Source organism: Eublepharis macularius, chromosome 7, assembly GCF_028583425.1.
Source record: "Eublepharis macularius isolate TG4126 chromosome 7, MPM_Emac_v1.0, whole genome shotgun sequence".
Taxonomy (NCBI): Eukaryota; Metazoa; Chordata; class Lepidosauria; order Squamata; family Eublepharidae; genus Eublepharis; species Eublepharis macularius.
The window spans coordinates 140413535-140430283 of record NC_072796.1 but is presented as its reverse complement, the minus strand read 5'-3'; the positions used below and the strand labels follow the sequence as shown (position 1 = coordinate 140430283).

Below are 16749 nucleotides of genomic sequence, written 5' to 3'. Positions count from 1 at the left end.
ATGTTCTCAGAAATACAGGTGCTCGTACGATTGAGAGCAGAAACCGCATGACACTTCCTGCTTCTTACAAAGACAAGGTGCGAATTAGTTATAGGAAAGTTAGCCACAGTCGCTCGCCGCAAAAGTAGAACAAGCTGGTTTAGAACTTGTTTTTCACCAAGTTTAACTGCATGCGCAGAAAGCAAAATTCCATTAGGTAAGATGCTAAATAGACATGGACAAAAATATTGTTTACTCAACTGTATTTTTGTGCATGTCTCTTTAGCATCCTGTAAGAGCCCCGTGGCGCAGAGTGGTAAGCGGCAGTACTGCAGCCCGAGCTCTGCTCACGACCTGAGTTCGATCCCGGCGGAAGCCGGGTTCAGATAGCCGGCTCAAGGTTGACTCAGCCTTCCATCCTTCCGAGGTCGGTAAAATGAGTACCCAGTTTCCTGGGGGTAAAGTGTAGATGACTGGGAAAGGCAATGGCAAACCACCCCGTAAAAAGTCTGCCAAGAAAACGTTGTGGCGCCCCCCCCCCATGGGTCAGTAATGACTCGATGCTTGCACCTTTTCCTTTACATATTTAGCATCCTACCTAATGGGGAAAAAAATTGTTTACTCAACTGTATTCATTTGAAATGTGGTGCTGGAGGAGAGTTTTGCAGACATCACAGACAGCCAAAAAGACAAATAAGTGGGTACTAGATCAACTCAAGCCTGAATTCTCCCTAGAAGCTTAAAATGACAAAACTGAGTCTATTGTACTTTGGCCACATCATGAGAAGACAAGAGTCTCTGGAAAAGTCAATAATGCTAGGAAAAGTGGAAGGCAGTAGGAAAAGAGGAAGACCTAAAACGAGATGGCTGGACTCAATCAAAGAAGCCACGTCCTCCAGTTTGCAGGATCTGAGCAAGTCTGTTAATGATAGGACGTTTTGGAGGTCTTTCATTCATAGCATGCCATAGGTCGGAGGCGACTTGATGGCACATAACACATATGTCAGAGTCTGTTATTCTGAGAAATGCAACCTGAGTAACACCATACTTATTTCTGTAGTTGTTTAGTCTTCCTCTCTCTCTAGGCCCGTGGGATGCCAGGAGCCGATTCCACGGGAGAGGATACTGCATCTTATCTGTTCTCTTCTCAGCCAACCTTGGCTGGCCAGCGTTCCCATCGAGAAGTTTCATGCTATGTGAACTCTGGGGGGAGGCTGGGCTCTGAGGGCTTGATGTGTAACAACTTTTGTTTTGTATCTCATTCCTAACAAAGCTTTGCTCAGCCAGGATCTGCTTGGTCCTGGAGTGTGGACACCTGGGCCTGCATGCTGTCTTTCTAATAAAACCTTTTGAAATCAAAGGACCTTGTCTTCTTGCAGAAGGGAGGAAGGCAGACTCTAGCTAACTGGAATGCTATAGCCTGACATCATGAGAAGACAAGATTCTCTGGGAAAGTCAATAATGCTAGGGAAAGTGGAAGGCAGTAGGAAAAGAGGAAGACCTAAAACGAGATGGCTGGACTCAACCAAAGAAGCCACATCCTCCAGTCTGCAGGATCTCAGCAAGTCTGTTAATGACAGGACGTTCTGGAGGCCTTTCATTCATAGGGTCGCCATAGGTCGGAGGCAACTTGATGACAAGTAACACACACAAACACACACACTCTCAGTGGTACAAAAGTTGCAAGATCAAATGACTGAGCTCTGTGTGAGGGTTGCCAGCTGTAGAGATTTGGAGGGCAGAGCCTGGAAAGGGTGGGGTTTGGAAAAGGGAGGGGCCTCAGCAATATATAAAGCAACAGAGCCCACCCTTCAAAGCAGCCAGTTTCTCCAGGGGAACTGATCTCTGTCGCCTCGAGATCAGCTGTCATTCCAGGAGATCTCCAGCCACCACCTGGAGGCTGGCAACCCTCTATTTCCTAAAATCATAACACTCCTTGTACTGTCCTCAGTCTCGGCCTTGTGTGATTGATTGGGTTTGAGTCACACCAAGGGAACTCACAGAACATTTTGCAACAAAACTATGATTCTGCAATTCTTTTAGAGTGGGCCTGAAAACCATGTATCTGACCATGCCAAATGCAGTTTGTAGCAGGGCCTGCGGGGGCCTGAATTGACCTTCAGTTGTGCAGGTCTTGTGCAAGCAGCCACAAGCAGGCCAAGGGTTGCATTTGGCCTGGCGGCTTCTCTGAGTTTGATAGGCCTCCTGTTCGGGTACACTGGCTTCTCGCATACATCAAGGCAGCCTTCTTCCTACTGTGCCTTACCTTTCTCTGGCACAGATACGAAACAGCCTTGTCCGGGCTGGCGCCCACCACGTGCTGCCGGACAAGCACCACGGCGCAGACAAAGCCATCGCGAACACTTACGAAGCGCTGCTCCAAGAAAAAGGCTCGCTCATCCCAGCCCAGCAGGCGAGTGCGGACGACAAAGCGTTCCAAGAAGCGCAAGGAGCGCCGATAGCGGCAGCAGGAGGCGGCCAGCACCGTGTGACCCCCGAGGGCCCGCACAGCTCGGAAGAGCCCGCAGCGCATCATGTGCACGCACCGTGCCACATCAGCCTCGCGAAGGTAGCGCGCATTGTTCATGTGCAACAGCCAGTCCAGGTCAGAAAGGAGCACTAGGCCTTGGAAACTTTGCTCCTCCAGAATGTCCCAGACCGTGGGCAGAAGCCACCTGGCATACACCATAGTCAAGGCCATTCTCAGCCCGTACCAGACGTCTAGAGAGGCAAACAAAGCCACAGCAGCGCCTAGACCCATGGCCACGAGCTCCATTTCGGCAGGAACCTGCAGGTCACACCAGGCCAAGGCTTGCAGCTGATCTCACGTCCTCCTGGCACGTAGCAGACTGGGAGAAACCACTTTGCAATGCACAGAGGAGAAAGGTCAGAGCAGGTGTTGCATCTCTCCCCCCTTCTTCGCCTGCTAGTTGGTTTCGTCCTGCTCCTGCGGAGCTGCCCCTCCTTTCTTCAGCGCCTCTGCATTGCAACGTTGCAATCTGTGCGGGATAGCACACCCTGGTGCGCCGCCTATTTACTGCACGGCAGAATTCGTGCAAAATGAAACAAAAAAAAAGCACTCTGGTTCAGACACGGGAGGGAGAGAGGGAGGGACTGTTTATTATTTCTAAAAATTTAAACTTGGCCAAGTTGGAGGTTTGTAGCAACAGTCAATCATGCGATCCTCACCACAAATGAACTCGATATCCTCTTGCATGCAAAGGTTTTACAAAACAGCTCTTTTCTTTTTTCGAAATTATATACATCACTAGCTGGTGCTTTGGCGCCATCTGGCGACCAAATTGGAGATATGCAAGAGATGGCTGCTTTTAAAAAGTTGATCTGAGAAGGACTCCAGGATTATTTGTAACAAAAGCCAACGTTTTTGTATACGTTTAATATTATTACTGGTCTTGTTAGTATAAGATTTATATTAATGTGTGTGCCCGCTAAATTTACAGTTTAATATTATTACTGGTCTTGTTAATATTGAAGGTGAGAAAATTTACATAAAAACATGTGCTTGCTAAATTGGGGCACTAAAAAAAGAGAGAGAGAAATAAAAGGTTGCGCCCCAAAGAGATGAATTCTATTTGAAATGTGCAGGGCGAGCGTATTTGGTTATTGCAGGATCCCTTTTGCTTTCTGCTGGAGAAGCAAAAGACAATGGAGCCACACCCACAAATCCTTTCTTCTTAGCCTTCGGAAACCTTACCGGTCACCGGCCCTATATTTTAAAGCTAGTTTGGTGGGCAGCCATGTTGATCTGCAGTGGAACAGGTTAATTGGAGTCCAGTGGTACTTTAGAGACCGAAAAGATTTTCAGAATGTGAGCTTTCGAGAGTCACGGCTAGAATCTTAGAAACTGAGGGCGAAGCTACAAGTGACGACGAATGACACTTGAACGGCAAGTGTATTTCTCCCTGTTCACTTGCACTCCACTCAATCCACTTGCCATTCAAGTGTCATTCGTCATTTGTAGCTTGGCCCTGAGATTCTCAAGATACATCTCCATTCTCAGCCCCAAATTCTGAGCTGATGACCCTGTTTGGAATACTGTGTAGACTTCTAGAGAAAGTGGGTAGAGAGAATTTTTTCTCTTCCTCTCCCACAGTGCTTGAATTTGGGAGCATCCAATGAAGCTGATGGGCTAAAGATTCAGGATGGACAAAATCATGCCCACGCGTCTATCCCCACCGTTGGATGCTCAATATACTGAACCAGACCGTTGGTCAATCAAGGTGAGCATTGTCTAGTGAGACTGGCGGCGTCTCTCCAGGGTCTCAGGTACCGGTCTTTCACATCATCTACTACATGTTCTTTATTCTTCTAACTGGAGATGCCAGCGATTGAACCTGGAAACTTCTGCATGCAAAACAGATGTTCTCCCGTTGAGCCATGACCTCCCCTAACCCATGCAAAATGTATAACCAGTGTAGCATCAGGCGAATCTGTGGCCTTGCTCTCTTCCCCGTCCCTCCCTTTCCCTGGGGCTGCAGGAATGCATTGTGCATTCTTGCAGCAGGCCCTGGATAGACAGAGTTGCAATCTGCTTCCCAAATGTAGTAATTTAGAAGGTCTAGGTTTTAATTTGGTGGGCTGGAGAATGGATTTATTTATTTTCAATTTATATTCCACCCTCCCCACATTTCCAGCAGGCTCAGGGAGGATTGCAGGCACATACAGTTCAAATATATAAAACAATTATTATAAATTAGCAACCATAAAACATCCAAAAATATCACACCATTTAAAATACATATAAAAACTTCAAAGGGCAGAATGCTAGAGTCAGAACTGTATTTTCTCATGTGCTGACGGGTCAGGGAGCCACCTAGGCGTCTAGTAGCAATTTCCCCCAGGCCAGTTTGACTAGGGATCCTGACAGTGTTTTGCCATCTTCTGGGCATGGACCAAGGCTCACTGGGTGTGTATGTGGTGAGAGGTAGTTGTGATTGAATTTCCTGCATTGTGCAGGGGGTTGGATTAGATGACCTTGGAGGTCCCTTCCAACCCTATGATTCTATGATTCTCCTCTATGATTTTATTAGGTAACTATTTGCAACCATTTTTGCAATTGTCGTTTAACTGACAGTGCATCTCTGCAGAATTTGCTTTGGGCCTTCACAGACCCTTTTTTCCCCTTCATTGTGCAACAGTTTTTGAAGTGAGCAACTCAGCGCAGTCTTAAGCAATTACAGCCTTCTAAGTCCGTTGAAGTAAATTCCGTGGTTACATGTTTTGGTTTTGATCTGACTCATTTTGATTCCTGTATTTACTAAGGAGAAGTAGGTGTTGTGACTGGGGCAAAATAGGACCCTGATTTGAACTGTGAAAACGGGAGGACTCGGCAGGTCGTTTCCCACGATCTGTGGCACGCACACTCTCTGGGAAGCAAACACACTACTGAAGCAAGAAGACGTTTAGTTACTACTTCTTAAGATGTTCTCCCATTTCTCAGGAAATGGCAGTTTCAAATAATTCCTTCTTACAGAATCTCATCCGTAGATTATTTCAGGCTCCAAAATCCATGACCATCCATGACTCGTTCCTTTGGCTGTGTTTTCTCTTCTCCTCCCCTCCCCTTTTCCTTTTGAGAATAAGATTTTCTTTCTTTTTCTTGCCTCGGCTTGTGTTCTCAAGCAACAGCCGGTGCGGAGGAGAAATGTGCAAAGAGCTCAGGTGATAGTTATTTATGGCTCCATTTAACTCCAGCACACTAGAGCGACATCATGTGAAGGAATTGATAAGTGCAATTCCTTTAATATTTTTGGGGCTTTTCACAGAATCACAGAATCACAGAGCTGGAAGGGGCCCTACAGACCTTCTAGTCCAACCCCCTGCCCAGTGCAGGATCAGCCTAAAGCATCCCTGACAAATATTCCTCCAGCCTCTTCTTGAAAACTTCCAGTGAGGGGGAGCTCACCACCTCCCTAGGCAGCTGATTCCACCTTTGAACTACTCTGACCGTGAAAAAGTTCTTCCTAATATCCAGCCGGTACCTTTGTGCATGGAATTTAAGCCCATTGTTTCAGGTCCTACCCTCTGCTGCCAATTGGAACAGCTCCTTGCCCTCCTCCAAATGACAGCCTTTCAAATATTTAAAGATAGCAATCACGTCCCCCCTCAACCTCCTCTTCTCCAAACGAAACATTCCCAAGGCCCTCAGCCTTTCCTCATAGGGCTCAGTCTCCAGACCCCTGATCATCCTCGTCGCTCTCCTCTGCACCCTCTCAATTTTGTCCACATCCTTTTTGAAGTGAGGCCTCCAGAACTGCACACAATACTCCAGGTGTGGCCTGACCAAGGCAGTATAGAGAGGGGCTATGACCTCCTGCGATTTTGACGCTATGGCCTCTTTGATACAACCCAAGACTGAGGGCCAAGCTACAAGTGACGAATGACACTTGAACGGCAAGTGTATTTCTCCCTGTTCACTTGTGCTCCACTCGATCCACTTGCCGTTCAAGTGGCATTCGTCACTTGTAGCTTGGCCCTGAGTTTGCCTTTTTAAATTCCATCTTGTGTCATTCTTGCTTCTTTACATTTCCTGAAGCATACATAAAAGAGAATGAATAAATCTTATTTACCTTTGTAACACCTCAGCACATAAGAAAATGTTTTGATATATTTAAATGCACAATGCCTATAAAAACCCTCCAGCACTTTCAGTAGCCAAAAGGGGCTTTAAAATGTTTGCCTCACCCATCCTTACAACAACCCTGCGAGGTAGGTTGCCATTATTCCCACCTGAAGAATGAGGGGTAAGAGACTTGTGCGCATCCGTGGCTCAGACCAGGTTTGTCCTGCTGAAGCCCTTCTGGCACTGGGTTAGTTTTGAGCACAGCTTCACTGGCACATCAGAACCAAATAGGGTTGCCAGCTCCAGGTTGGGAAATTCCTGGAGATTTTGGGGGGAGCCTTGATAAGGCAGGGTTTGGGGAGGGAAGTGATCTCAGTAAGGTAAAGTGCCATAGACTCCACCCTTCAAAGCTGCCATTTTCTCCAGGGGAACTGAGCTCTACGGCCTGGAGATCAGCTGTAATTCAGGGAGATCTCCAGCCACCACCTGGAGGCTAAGAAACAAACAGAAGCTCTGTTAGAACTAGCAGGGGTCTATTGACCCCTGATGAAGTGATACTCTGGAAACAAGCGTCTTGATAACCGGTCCAGTTATCAAATGGGGGAGGGGGGCAGTTCTGGAGTGTTCCGGCAGAAAAAAAAACCCTGACGGTAAGTAATCACAGTAATTCTTCTCAAAGAGTAATAAACATCGTTTTTCTTTTGCAGGTGGAATAAGCTGGATTGAAAACACCAGGGGACCACAGATCCAACAAGGGACCGGCTATCAGGATGCTATCAAGAGGGAGACTCCGTAGCGTCAGAGAGACAGAAGGGTCAAGAAGATGTTTCCATCCTTTCCGTCTCTGGTCTGGTGCTCGCCCTTTGAAGTACAGCTTGCTACTCTTAGGGAACCCCTTCCTTCCATCTTCCTCTTCCTCTCCTCATTCTTTTCTCCATCTTGCAGTCATTAATGCAAGACATACCTCAGGCACCTCTTGCCATCCTAGTTAGAATAGACTGCTATCTCTACTTCTTTCCTATCTGGAGTGGAGTTTCATCATCATCATCATCATCATCATCATCAACAACAACAACAACAACAACAACAACAATAACAACAGCAACAACAACATTTTTATTTATAGTCCGCCTTTCTCACTGAGATCCATGGTGGATTACACTATTTCTTTGCTAAAGAAAAACCTTGGCTCTATGGGGATATTTGTTCTTCATCACATGCACACTTTTGCTGCACCCTCTAGGCAACTCTGCCTAGCAGGATCCAACCCAAGCAAGAAAGTAGATGTTGTAATAAGTACGAAGGCACGGTCAGGGGAACTGCTGGATACCATCGACGGATGGATTTCCACTTCCGTTCTACAGTTGTATTCTTGCAACTTTCATGGAGCTTGGGTCTCTGTTCACATGGAGGAGCCCATCAGAAATATTTTTTCAGCTGCACAGTCTGGATTGTTCATCTGGACAGGTTTCTTTTCCGGATGCAGATGCGCCAAAACCAACCTGCCCCTGACCCGCAGCCTTATACTCTGGCCTCAAAGAGGACAAAGACAGTGGCAGCCATAAAGGGCATGGCAGAGAAGCTGGCGGTGGCCTGCGATGCCCCGGACACATTGCACAGGTCAGTATAACAGCAGTAGACAGGATGACTATCGCCAAGCCTATCTGGATCCGTAGGCACGCATTTTTCGGAACAAGTTTTGGAGACGGACATGTTTCCAAATAAAGGGTAGCCTGAAACATAGAAGAGCCGTCGTGAGAGGTGAGGGAGAAAGGAAGCGTTGTTGCCAGATAAGGGTGACCAAAATGATCAAGAGTTTGGTGCATCTTCTCCAATAGGGAAAGCTAACGGGCTTGGGGTTTTTAGCTTTGAGAAAAGACAGCTGGGGAGGGCATGATGGAAGTTTATAAAATTATGCTTGAGATAGATATATAAAACCTTTTCTTCCTTTCCTTTAACATTACAACTCACTGCCACCCAGTTAAGTTGATGGCGTGTAAATGACCTGTAGACTAGAGTAATTCATTTGTGGAACTCACTGCCACGGGGTGCGCTGATGGCTGTTAGTTTAGTTAACTTTAAAGGGGAGTTAGACAAATTCATGGAGGAAAAGTCTTCTGGGGGCCTCTGGTTGGCCACCGTAGGGTAACAGAATTCTTGACTAGATGCATCGTTCATCGGATCCAGCGTGACACTTATGCCGCTTAAAAGCACAGACTGCTTTAGCGACGTATGAACAATCAATGAAATTAAGCCCCCCTTTCCTCCCACGTGTCCTTTGGACACCGAGGAAGCGCCTGCCCCATATTCAGAGCTTCTGGCATTCTGCAGGGTTACAGGGCACCGTGTGATTGTGGACCTCCCTTCCGTGGAAGTAGTAGCTATGAGTTCCTATTTTTTGGAACGGAATACCCCTTTTCTCAAACGAATGGAAGATTTCACGTAGCAACAACAGCTCACAGCATGCACAGAGAGCCACCTCTTTGCATCCACTTGCCGTGGGATCTATGGGCATACTGATACCCTGAGGCTGGTTTTGAATTCATATTGGTCAGTGTAGGGAGACCGGACAGGGACATCCAGGCGTTGGCTCGTGTGAACGCACCCTTACCTGAATCCACGGAGTGCACCATTGTCTTGCAGGCGGTTGTCTCCACGGAGCAGTTGGTGATGAACATGCAGTTGTCAAGGTCGGAGGGATCGTTGCAGGTATAACACTGCAAAGAGAGAGCTGCGAAGGGGAGGATGGAGCGTTAGGGTGTGTTTGGATAGGCGGCAAATAAGATCGCAGCTACAATTCCCCTTCTTACAGTTCTAGGGAGAGGGACCGCCTCTCCCCATATGTACCTCAGAAAGCTCTTAGATCTGCAAGTAAACACCTACTGGTGGTTGCTGGCCCCAGGAAGGCTCGGCTGGCCTCGACCAGGGCCGGGGCATTCTCTGTCCTGGCTCCAACCTGGTAGAACTCTCTGTCAGCAGACACTCGGGCCTGCCAAGACCTTGGCCGATTCCAGACGGCCCTCCGCATCCCGAAACGTCGTGCGTCATCACGCGGAAAACGAAAAATATCGTGTTTTCTCACACGAGTTTTGCGCGAGGTCGCGCAAAACTCGCGTGAGAAAACGCGATATTTTGCGTTTTCCGCGCGACGACGCGCAACGTTTTGGGATGCGGAGGGCCGTCTGGAATCGGCCCTTGTATCTTTTTGGTGGGCCTGCAAGACAGAGATGTTCCACCAGGCATATGGTTGAGGCCAGCACTGGATCCATCTAATTAGCCTCCATGCCGGTCACCTGCCAGTGAGGGGGGGGGAAGCATATGGTCCATCTGCCCCCCCTCATGCCTGAGGAGTTAGAGTTTTACCAACCCACACCTCCACCTTTTTCTTCCCTTGTGTATGGTGGGCAGGGGAAGGGGGAAGGGTGCCCCATCTGGAATGCCGATATTCATGTTTGCGCTGAGATGTTATTTTATTGGTTTCACCTATTGTACCGTATTTATTATTGTAACCCACCCTGAGCCTGCTTGTGGGGAGGGCGGGCTAAAAATCAATCCAATCACTCACTCACTCACTCACTCTCTCTCTCCTCTCTCTCTCTGTATATATGCATATATGTAAGGGATGTTCTAAGGTGCTCGATCCTTCAGACCCCATTATTGTCTCATCTGCCAACAGATCTCCAGTCTCCCTCGGAGAGGCCTTTACTGCTAATATCTTTGCTAGGCTTGTTATGGAAGGAACGCTGCCGATGTTCTGGCCAGTGAAAGTGCAGAGCACCAAATGCCTTGGACTGGCCCCACGTGTTAGCAATGGCAGCCCATTCAACAAGTACATAGCAAGATCTCTTACCCTGGCAGGTAAGTGAGCATTTTCCAGATTGTTTAATGCTATTGGGTCCTCTGTGTTGGCAGAGTTCAAATAAAGCAGAGAAGTTATGCTGTGCTGATTAAAGAGGCTAAAAAGTTTATTTAAGAAATACATACTTGATAGTGGAGAGATAGAGAGAGGTTCCTTGCTATCTGACTACATCTTGCAGAGAGAGTGAAGAAGTGTGGCAGGAGAGAGAAGAAGCAGGATATTGCCCTGTTTAACCCAATAGGAGACAAGACAAGGAAATGACCCCCAGGAAACAAGAGAGGTGCTGCTCTCACTGTCCTAACTAAGTGATCCTTGCTGCCCCCGGCATAGAAGGTTCTTCTTCCCTTCTTGTTGCTGCAGTACACCAGGCATTGCTATTTCCAACACCCTGGGATACTATCCCTCACAATTTCCATTTTCCATTTCTTTAATTAACAGGTTTGTCTATACAGCTTTTAGATCATCTACAATTTCATTGATTTATTTTCCAGGCTGGAGGCCAAGTCCGGTACTTTTTCCACTGATGTGCCATGTGCGTGTGTATGTTATGTGCCATCAAGTCACCCCTGTCCTATGGCGACCCTATGAATGAAAGACCTCCAAAACGTCCCATCATTAACAGACTTGCTCAGATCCTGCAAACTGGAGGACGTGGCTTCTTTTATTGAGTCAAGCCATCTCGTTTTAGGTCTTCCTCATTATTGACTTTTCCAAAGAATCTTGTCATCTCATGATGTGACCAAAGTACAATAGCCTTAGTCTTGTCATTTTAGCTTCTAGGAAGAATTCAGGCTTGATTTGATCTAGTACCCACTTCTTTGTCTTTTTGGCCGTCCAGGGTATCCACAAAACTCTCCTCCAGCACCACATTTCAAATGAATCAATTTCCTTCCTGTCAGCTTTCTTCATTGTCCAACTTTCACATCCATACATAGTAATGGGGAATACCATAGTTTGGATTATCTTGATCTTGGTCCCCAGAGAGACACCTTTATCTTTAAGGATCTGAAAGCAATTGAATTGAAACGGATAGCGAATGAATCCCATCCTTTCTAACAACTGTTGGACCCTTTCTGAAAAGTCCCTTCTTACACTGGCTGGGCTCAGCTCCAAGCTATACAGAATATGCACTGGACAAAGACCTGGAACACAATCTTAGGCATCCCTCTCTGTGGGTAAGGGAAAAGCCAGCCTGTGACCCAAAGCACCAGGGTCTGGCTTCACTTTCCTGTGGATTCATGATATGAGACCATGCTGTTTGTCTATTAACTGCAACAAGAAATAGCCTGCTTACATGGCAGGGCTGGTTCAGGGTATTTTGTTGCCCACGAATAGACATGGGCACGGACAGAAAACCCCCCCGAACATAGTGTTCGTTGTTCATTGCCATCCACGAACAATGAACAATGAACAATGACAAACATGACCTGTTCACGAACATGTTCGTTGTTCGTTGTTCGTTGTTCGTGGGGGCCAGCAGGCTCTCCTCCAGCCATCAAGATCCCTATCACACGACTCCCAGAAACCTTACCTGAGCAGGCAGCAGGAAATGTACCAATAATAAATAATACCTTGGCCCAGAGCCTGGCAGCAGCCCTGGAACCTGAAGGGGTAGATCCCTATCCCACCACACGCAAAGTAAATTCAAGCTCCAATGCACTCTCCCTGTCTCTCTCTCAAAATGCCAACAGCAACTGTCTCTCCCTCACTGTCTGCAAAACCAGAGCTGGGAGCCCCCCTCCCCCCTGCTCTTTGCTTCCTTGTAACAAATTTGGAGCACCACACTTGAAAGGAAGATCAAGCTAAATTGGGCTTAGATTGGGGTTTCCAGGGCAACAGCAGGAGTTCAGACAGACAATCCCTGCCTAAGTTGCCAAGAGAATTGATTGCAGGTGCCAGACTGTCTGGCTTGACGAACAGCAACGAACAGCAATGAACAATGCTTGCAATGAACACCTGTTCATTTAGAGTTCGTTTAGAAGGGGGCCTCGCGAACAGAACAAGGTACGCCCAATGTCTGTTGCTGGTCAGGTGCAGAAATTGATCCTTATCAGTGATAGTTGGGTGTGAGTCGATCTCCTGCAGGCCATGGATAGGGTTTCCGCTACCCACAGGCAGCTCAGTTTAAATGAGATGCAGGGTTAGTGCAAAGGCCCTTGGAGGAGTTCCTTTGCCTCTGACAGCATTACTCGTCCAGCTGGCTCCATTGTAAAGAAAAGATTACACCTGAGCAAATGTGAAAACTCAACCAGTCACCATGCCTTGAGCTTTCCAATCAAGCTTGGAAATAAGATTCAGGCCTCTTTTTTCACTGACGAAACCTGGAAATCCTTAAACATTTTGCTGCATAATTTTTTTTTGCAATTGTCTTACCATATTCCAGGGTAGCTACAAAAGTCAGCGAAGCAGCGAGGAATACTTTCATTGTAGTACACCAAATCTGGCTGATCTCAGGAGGTATTTTGGTGCCTTTCTCCCGTCCCTGATGGCTTCTGCTGGGACAGTGTCTGGGTGCATGCACTGGCCTTTCTGGGTCAGAGAGCAGAAATGCAAGTTCTCTTAGGTGTTGTGAAAATGTCCTTTACGTGGAACTCCTCCTTCGGTCTACTGTGCCCTGTTCCTTCCCGGGGACATGCCTGAGGGAGTGGGTGGGGGGCAAGCATGGAAGGAAGTGGGTTTTGTAAGAAAAAACACCCAGGTTCACACTAGATAGAAACTGACACGAACCTTCCAACGTTGCTATATGGCATGTCTCTGAACTAGGAAGTCGTTCAAAAAAACATTTCCAAGACTGATTTTTTTTTTATTTGTTTGCTCCATTTAAAAAGCATTGCTTACAAAAAAGAATAAAAATAAAATAATACTGGATAAAAAAAAATTAACTAAAAAGGAGCTCTTTCAAAGTGATGTATCAGAAGAGATGAAAGCGAGGACGAGTAGAGTAAGCTAACACCTTCCAGATCCGTGCCTTGACCTCTCTGTGTTCATAGCCATGGATATGTTGTGTGAATAGGACTACAGTGGTGGTGTCATGTATGTTTGCTGGCGTAGAGTTCCAGGCTCAGCGGACAGCAGCGAGAAAGGAAGGGCATGTAAGACAGCAGGAGTCTGGGCCAAGAGAAGGTGGTGGTGATGGAAGAGAAGGGATACAGCAGGAAGTGAGGGCAGAGAAGCATAAAAAAGGCCACTAACCATTTTTTAGGGGGAAGAGGTAGCGTAGTGGTTCAGTGGCTGGGCTGCGAATCAGTACTCTGCTGGTTCAAATCCCTCTAGGGCCATGAGCAGGTGGCCTTGGGTAAGCCACTTCTCTCAGCCCAACTCTCCGTGTTGTGGGCATAATGATAACACTGACTTTGTTCATGTCTCTGAGTGGGGCACTAATCTGTCTAGAACAGCAGTATATAAGTGCAGTTATTATTATAGAGCTGCTGTAGCATAGCAGTTAAGGGGTCAGGCTGCAAAACAGCACTCTGCTGGTTTGAATCCCACTCCTGCCATGAGCTCATCAGGTGGCCTTGGGTGAGCCACTCCTCTCAGCCCAGCTCCCCAGTTGCATAGTGGGGATAATAATAACAGTAACTTTGTTCACTGCTCTGACTGGGGCACTAATCTGTCTAGAGCAGCAGTATATAAGCACAGTTATTATTATAGTGCTGCTGTAGCGCAGTGTTTAAGTGGCTGGGCTGTGAATCGGCACTCTGCTAGTTTGACTCCCACTGCTGCTATGAACTCTGCAGGTGGCCTTGGGTCAGCCACTCCTCTCAGCCCCAGCTCCCCAGCTGTATTGGTGGTATAATAATACACTGATTTTGTTCACCTCTCTGAGTGAGGCACTCATCTGTCTAGAAGAGTGATATATAAGCACAATTATTATTATAAGGGAGCTGCTGCAGTATAGTGGTTAAGTGGTTGGGTTGCAAATCAGCTCTCTGCTGGTTTGACTCCCATTGCTGCCGTGAGCTCAGCAGGTGGCCTTTGGCAAGCCACTCCCCTCAGCCCCAGCTGTATTATAGGGATAATAATAACACTGACTTTGTTCACTGCTCTGAGCGGGCACTAATCTGTCCAGAAGAGCATTATACAAATGAACTGTTATTATTATCTGAACACTGTACAATGGCTTTTTAACTTCTCAGGAACCTTTTTTAGGTTTTGGGGAGAAGTTGCAAAAATACCCCACAAAAACCTGGAAGCTCCATTTCGACAGAGGCTGAGCTACTTTACTTTTCTTTGCTGGAAATCAAGTCCGTGTTTGCCTCCTCCTGAGTCATCACGAATGGGCGAAAACAAGAAAAAAGATTTTCTAAAACATTGAATGTGGTGAATGACGGACTCCTTAATTGGCTGTCACTTTGTGTTTGGTCAATTGGTTTGTGAAGGCACAAAAAGCACAGAGGAAAGGATAGGTGTGTGTGACAGGTGTGGCATTTTGGGGTGGGAGCATTTATCTTGTGTGCCATCCAGAGGACCAGAAAATGGACGGGAAGGAAAAGTTTCTCGGAACGGAACACAGAACGGAGTGCCATGAAGGGTGCGGCATTTTGAGATGGGCCTGTGTTTGAGCAAACTACAGCCTCTGGTCCTTTCATCATCTTTAATAAAGGAACCAATCCTGAAAGTGCTTCCACCGAGCACTTAAATAGAAAAGAGCTGGATTAAATGGCACACAGCCCCTTAGCAGGGGCAGCTGAAGCCCTTCTTCAGCCTTTGAACACGTGCAGAGTATATTTTCCTCTATCCCAGTAAAAGATCAAATGTTGGATTGGAATCTGAGAATTCTAAGTTCAGGGGCCAAGCTACACATGACGAATGACACTTGAACGGCAAGTGTATTTCTCCCTGTTCACTTGCCCTCCACTCAATCCACTTGCCGTTCAAGTGTCATTCGTCATGTGTAGCTTGGCCCTTAGACTCAGGGCCAAGCTACAAGTGACGAATGACACTTGAACAGCAAGTGTATTTCTCCCTGTTCACTTGCCCTCCACTCAATCCACTTGCCGTTCAAGTGTCATTCGTCATGTGTAGCTTGGCCCCAGGTCATTGCTTTATCATGAAGCTCCAGGGTTTTAGGTAGAAGTCTTCTGTATGACTTTCCGTCTGGTTTTTTAAATGGAGTCGTGAAGAATTAAATCTCACACTTTTTGAATGCAAAGGAGATACCCTGCCGTTGAGCTGCGTTTTGTATTTTAATGCAGGCTAAGGGATAGCACACGGCAGAATGAATTTGAAACATTCTGATAAAATTGTCGAAGGCTTTCACGGCCGGAGAACGATGGTTGTTGTGGGTTTTCCGGGCTGTATAGCCGTGGTCTTGGCATTGTAGTTCCTGACGTTTCGCCAGCAGCTGTGGCTGGCATCTTCAGAGGTGTAGCACCAAAAGACAGAGATCTCTCAGTGTCACAATGTGGACCTGCCTACATCTTTTCCACACTGTGACACTGAGAGATCTCTGTCTTTTGGTGCTACACCTCTGAAGATGCCAGCCACAGCTGCTGGTGAAACGTCAGGAACTACAATGCCAAGACCACGGCGATACAGCCCAGAAAATCCACAACAACCATTCTGATAAAACATGGGTTAAAATGATCATCTAGGACATAGATAGCAGCATTATACGGAGTAGTGTCTGTGGCAATTCAGTTAGTGGAAGAAAATGCCTGAAGGTTTTCTGTCCTTCAGGACCCAGGCAATGTAGAAGCAGTGTCTTTTTCCTTGCCAGGGTAAGCCAATAGCCAGCAAATAATGACTGAAATAAGACATTCTTCCTACGGGAGTGGAAATCCTCCAGGAAAAGATATGAAGAAAGGTAAGAGAGAAGTCTGTGCCATCTGAGAGAACTGTGAACTTTCAAGGAGCTGAATGCTGGTTGCAGGACAAAAGTAAATGACATTTCTGGGCTCCCGAATAAGTGGCTGGTCTGTCAAAATGCAGTGCTCAAGCAACTAGTCAGAATTTTTTTAAAAATGTATATTATTTATAGTCTGTCTTTCTTACTGAGACTCAAGACAAATTACACAGTGTAAGTCAATAGGATCAACAGCTGGCATAGTCAATAAACAATACATTCAATAAACAATACAACAGAGTCAGTTTTGGTGTAGTGATTAAGAGCAGCAGGACTGTAATCTGGAGAGCCAGGTTCGATTCCTACTCCTCCGCCTGAAGCCAGCTAGGTGACCTTGGGTCAGTCACAGCTTCTTGGATAATAATAATACACTTTGTAAACTGCTTTGAGTGTGGCATTAAGTTGTGAAGAGTGGTATCAAATGTTGTTGTTCTTATTATTATTATTGAAAACAAGCAGAAATCTGATACAGAAATGAAACAA

General features: G+C 46.6%; 2 protein-coding genes across 2 annotated transcripts in view; both read right to left on the bottom strand.

Moving 5' to 3' along the window:
• Positions 1 to 2777, bottom strand: part of THEM6 (thioesterase superfamily member 6) — a 33125-nt gene extending 30348 nt beyond the window's left edge. The window contains exon 1 of the mRNA XM_054985118.1: positions 2246 to 2777. Within this exon, the coding sequence (XP_054841093.1) occupies positions 2246 to 2755 (510 nt within the window). The 5' untranslated portion in view covers positions 2756 to 2777. The remainder of the gene's footprint in view (positions 1 to 2245) is intronic.
• Positions 2778 to 8083: 5306 nt separating this feature from the next.
• On the bottom strand, positions 8084 to 12846 carry LOC129334016 (secreted Ly-6/uPAR-related protein 1-like). The gene is made up of 3 exons (XM_054985939.1): positions 12795 to 12846; positions 9174 to 9293; positions 8084 to 8295 (listed from the first exon to the last, which is right to left on the bottom strand). The coding sequence occupies exons 1-3, from the start codon at positions 12844 to 12846 to the stop codon at positions 8084 to 8086; spliced, it is 384 nt and encodes a 127-aa protein (XP_054841914.1).
• Positions 12847 to 16749: the final 3903 nt, after the last annotated feature.

Bases quoted from the DNA above. Each gene is read 5' to 3' on its own strand.
- LOC129334016 (XM_054985939.1), bottom strand. From the start codon at position 12,846: ATGAAAGTATTCCTCGCTGCTTCGCTGACTTTTGTAGCTACCCTGGAA. The intron at 9,294-12,794 runs GTAAGACAATTG...TCCCCTTCGCAG, and splicing joins TGTAGCTACCCTGGAATATG to CTCTCTCTTTGCAGTGTTAT. The intron at 8,296-9,173 runs GTAAGGGTGCGT...TCTATGTTTCAG, and splicing joins GGTGCACTCCGTGGATTCAG to GCTACCCTTTATTTGGAAAC.